At 31.8% G+C, this 5,343-nt stretch overlaps 1 protein-coding gene across 1 annotated transcript in view; it reads left to right on the top strand.

Annotated features, from left to right (window-relative positions):
- Positions 1-3,316: 3,316 nt before the first annotated feature.
- Positions 3,317-5,343, top strand: part of LOC106475688 (N-acetylglucosamine-6-phosphate deacetylase-like) — a gene marked incomplete at both ends in the record, with an annotated part of 17,156 nt that continues 15,129 nt past the window's right edge. Inside the window, one exon of the mRNA XM_013936367.2 lies at positions 3,317-3,428. Coding sequence (XP_013791821.2) covers positions 3,317-3,428 — 112 coding nt within the window. The remainder of the gene's footprint in view (positions 3,429-5,343) is intronic.

The following is a 5,343-nucleotide window of genomic DNA, read 5'->3' as shown; positions in this document are numbered from 1 at the left end:
ATAGTAAATACTAAAAACACAGTAATACCAAAAAACATCTGTTTGTTGGCAGGAGTTGAATAGTAAATACTAAAAACACAGTAATACCAAAAAACATCTGTTTGTTGGCAGGAGTTGAATAGTAAATACTAAAAACACAGTAATACCAAAAAACATCTGTTTGTTGGCAGGAGTTGAATAGTAAATACTAAAAACACAGTAATACCAAAAAACATCTGTTTGTTGGCAGGAGTTGAATAGTAAATACTAAAAACACAGTAATACCAAAAAACATCTGTTTGTTGGCAGGAGTTGAATAGTAAATACTAAAAACATAGTAATATGCCAACAAACAGATGTTTTTTGGATGTTTTTAGTATTTACTATTCAACTCCAGTAATACCAAAAAACATCTGTTTGTTGGCAGGAGTTGAATAGTAAATACTAAAAACATAGTAATACTAAAAAACATCTGTTTGTTGGCAGGAGTTGAATAGTAAATACTAAAAACACAGTAATACCAAAAAACATCTTTAATATGTATTCTCAAATTCCATCATCAGTGTTAAAATCTCAAAACAAAAGTTAATTTATAATATTCGACCAACACAAAACAACATTAGATATTGAGCAAGTTTTCATAGTCAATCGGAAGTTTCTAATTTCAGTTAGAAGTGAATATAAGCTAACTGATCCACCCGAGTCTTGTGTGAGAATTACAGTGAGAATAACAACCACCACATACTTGTAGAAAACTTTAAAATTCTTGACTCTGGAACCACAGATTATGAATTCTATATTAAAGAAAGTCTCTCCATTTTCAATGATCACCTAACACTAAATAATAACATCAACTCCTCCCTGTTGTCATTAATTTATTCAATTACAGTTTCTCAGTGTTTTTATTGAGCATCGTTGGATTCTTCACTTTGAATCCTGTTCATTGTCTAAGTCTGACTCTTCAAATTTCTGTTTGATTTTGGATCTGGCAGTTTCAAATCTTTTCTACAAAGGGATATTAATGTTGTACTTCATGTTTCCTTGAAGCTTTTACTCTTATCTGTTTATGCTGCCACAGATAACAGAAGATTGGGGACTGGTGTTAAATCTTTTCTGTCTCATTAATATCTAGATATTTCTCTTTCCTGAAACATGTGAAAATCTTTTAAAAGTTTCTTCATCAAAGTTTTGGATGAGTAAAGGAATTTTGCTCAGTTGTTGCCTCTCGTGAGTTGATGTCCCAGTTAGCTTCTCTCAGTTACCTTCAAGTGTTACTTATTCATGAGTTTTCCATTGTAGGTAATCCTTTTCTTCAATCACCACTAGATCTGGATCTTTTTACCAATGCCTCCCTCCAGTGCAAGAGTGATTTGTTAGGGGGCCTGTTTTCTTTAGGGTCTGTAGTTTCTCAGATTATCCATTCTCACATTGTTCTGTTAGAAATTTGAACTGTTACACAATAATGTTAAAGAGTTCTTACCCACTGCTGTTTCTTAGTACTCATAGACATTTCGACAAGGGGGTTTTATATTAACAGGCAGGGCATGACTTGATCTCAACACAAAGCTTTTTTGAGGGAGTTAACATTGGTTTTGTATATCTAATGATGATTATTGTTCTCCAGAAGTTGCTCCATCAACATTAATGAAATGGTTTGTGCACTTGATTCATCTTGTTTATTATGATGTTCTCAACAAACCTTGAGTGTTGATTTCCAGTTACATCTCATCACATTTGCCATTTGGATATTTGTCTGTAGCCCCTTGGTCTGTTTATCCTTTAGTGGACAAATCTGCATAGTTCTTGCTGTTTTACTTTCATCACATCATCGTATCTTCACTTTGAAGATTCTGTTTGTTACTTGTATTTATTCTCCAGGCTCAATGGAAATAATCTGTTTCTTATGAGATTTTGTATATTCTGTCCAAGAGTCATTTTAACCATTTCCAGAGTGTCTGGGATTGTGAATAATTTTGACATCTAAACAAATAGTACAAAAAAGAAAAAATACAATAATTAAATACAGTTTCTTATGTATTGAGAATCTTTAATTATATTGACTCATCCAGTCTGGACTTCAAAATGTTCTTTAAACACCTGCATTTGTCCTACCCATAAGTTAAAAAACAACATTCCATCCTCTACACTGAAGCTCCATGAAAGGATGCTACCCTTTGGAAGTGTAAAAATGGTGCGATCTGATTGCTGATCATGGCTTAGCGGGTACCTTTCTTATGTTTATTTTTGTGTCTTTGCATGGCATTAGAGATATTGGCAACAAGACTGCAGTTATCACTAGATGTGTCAAACCATGTGTTTATGTATTTTTTATCAATGTTTTCATTGCATATTGTTGAGCTCATTCTTGAAAACTACTTTGTTCTTTCTTCAGTTCTCTCCGAATGCCCACTAATTTGGCTGGCTGTGCGACTCTCTGATCATTTTCAGTATCAATGAAAGGAGCTATAGCCTTTGTAGTATCTCCTATCATAATATGTCTGGACTGCTCCTCCAAGAACCTTCCACTGCAAGAGCAGGGCATAGGGTTATTCCTACCTGTATCCCATTGTTAGCTTCACCAGTTTAATTTCCTATACCACTCACAAAATTAACTCATTTGCCTGAATTAAAGGGTGCCATGGATGAAGAGGTACACTGCTGAAAAGAATACCTTCTTTCTGAGGTCCGGTCTTTATAAGCCTAGTATGCTTCACTGATTTTTCCTCAAATCCAGTTCTACAAATTATTTTCTGGTTCTTAATTGTACTGTGTCTCTGCTTGGCTATATATTTCTTATAGTCTAGATTATTATCGTCATGCCTTGTATGTTGTAGTTTTATATTTTTCGTGTTTTTTTTCATGTTCATTGGTTACCACATTTACAGTGTGGGTATTTTGGCTTTTAGTTTTTCAGTCTACCTGATATGAATTTTTACATTTTTTAGAATTAAAATTAATTTCAAACCTTCCCTTTTCATTCACTACAACCAATTCTAATCATGAATGCAACTTTGAATCAAATCTAAATTATTACAAGAAAGTACAGCTTGCATAAAATCCCCTGGTGCTTTCACAATAAGTCATGTGGGAGAGTGGGGAGTTATGGGTAAATGATCCTTGATCTTTAATACATAAAGGATATTCAGAAATGTTTAGTTACATGTTTTGTTGACAGTAGGAGTTCACACTCAACAGGGTGAGGCTTTCAGCATTTCAGAGGTAAGTACGTGTTTGAAATTAATTTTAATTCTAAAAACTTTACAGCTTAACTTCTTACTGTGGTATCTACAATATTTCCTTAAGACCTCAATGTTAATATAATTTTTTTAAGTAACAGAAGCACAATTGTATTAAGTTGAAAGATTTGATTAATATTTCTTTCATTTTGTTCCAGATAGTGCCAAAAATAAAAAAACGAAATGGAGACAAGAATGGTGCTGGAGTTTTAGGTAAATCTGTTAAACGAATAGTATATTGAAAATTCAGATAAGAGTAAAATACAACCAGTTAATATTACTTAATGATTTTTTTCACACACATTTTAAACAAGCACTTAAAAAGTGTACTTTTGATTTTCGTTTTTTTCCTACCTTATACAAGTAATTTAAGTTGTTTAAAACCTTTATGTATTATTTAGAAATTAAACGTGTATATATGTACAGATACACATACATGTTCTAGTTCAAAAATAAATACAGTAAAATTTTTGTCTGTGTTTTATAGATCTTGATATTCTGATTGTATTGCATCTTTTTAATTATATGCAAACTTCAAGCTCAACACAGTTATTGTCTAATTAGGCTTTACATTATCAAATATCCAGGGGTCAAGCGAGATTCAAAACAGGGAGAAGTCATTTTTCTTACAAGGTGCCAATAGGGAGAAGTTTTTGAAAATAGGAAGACTTCACATTTCTTTATCAAGGGCATTCACAATGCAAAAAACCAAGAAACACTGTTTAACTTTCTCCATACAGGCTCGGTCGATTTAACCGACCACATAACCTCTTTGTACTTGTTTAAAGTCTTTATAGATTTGATACTAATAACATTTAACATAGTGCATGTATCTTTAGGAGATTTGGCAATCTTTCAGTAAACATTATAATTATAAGTCTTTCACACACAAAGAATCATATTTTTTAGTGAAGTATTTTTAATAAATTAAAAACAGATTTGTCCATGAATATATCAAGTATTTCAACGCTATTTGTTTTGAATAGTCCATGTGCAAAGTAATTTTCATGGTAACCCTTTCCTGATGGGTCATGGGTGAAAGGCCATGTCATTGCGTTTGTTGACTCACATTCAATATTTTATTGAACTACTATTTCAGGAATTTATGTCAGTAAGTTTGGTATCAAACTAGATTATAATTCGAGTTTCAGAATTATATCTTACTCAATTTCTTAATTTAAAAGTAAATATTTAAAAAAACAGTTTAACATCAATTTTTGTGTGTCATGTGGTATGTTGAATGCAGCACTGTTTGAAATTAGATGTTTGTGATGTCAAAATACTAAGTCTATAGTTTCGTACGAATTAAGAACTCAAATTACCAATATTGACAAACTATAATATAAAATAAGAACCTCTCATCTTTTCAGTTTGCCAAGATATTGCTCATGTAATTAATCAAACACCGTGGCACCATGCCCACCTCTTTCCATTTTTGGAAATGTTCCCTTATAAACACTTGTATATATATGACATGAATAACCAATCGGAAGCTCAGAATGTCCCGCTAGTGGCTTTCTCAGCCATCTTAACGTGTTTGGATGCCATCTCTTTCTTTCAAACCAAGATTTCAAGTAGGTAGGTTGTGTCTTTAGTCTGCACAAAATTTCATATTTTTTAGACTGAAATACAGCTTAGTTACTAAGCTTGATAAATTGTAGTGGAATTATATGGTATTCATATAGTAATTTATGATTTTTTGGTAGTTCAACTGTATATATAAAACAAAAAAATAATTATTTTGTTTCATATCCTCCACGTGCAAAATTTTAAAAGGCTTAGCAACCTATATCAAGCAACAATCGAGTATAAAGGTCATAACTAGAAGAGATAATTGTTTGCTTTACTTCTTTATTTACTGTTATATGTTTTAAGAAGTGTGGCTGTATTTTACAAAATACTAACCCACTAAAACACAACCAATACAGGTCACTTTGTAAAGACTAATGGTCAGTTTTATATTATTGGATATAGTAACTTGAGTGCATGTGCGCCACATCATTGTAACTTCTGTATTTTTAGTTAAGCATGGCTGAAAGGTCAATATAATAAAAATCATAAATATATAATATTATGAGATTTAAGCTATTTAGTCTAAACACTTATGTTTTTGTGTTCTAATTTGTTG

Source organism: Limulus polyphemus, unplaced genomic scaffold (assembly GCF_000517525.1).
Source record: "Limulus polyphemus unplaced genomic scaffold, Limulus_polyphemus-2.1.2 Scaffold8996, whole genome shotgun sequence".
NCBI classification, from domain to species: domain Eukaryota; kingdom Metazoa; phylum Arthropoda; class Merostomata; order Xiphosura; family Limulidae; genus Limulus; species Limulus polyphemus.
The sequence above is the reverse complement of the archived record's forward strand: the minus strand, read 5'-3'. Positions and strand labels throughout refer to the sequence as shown.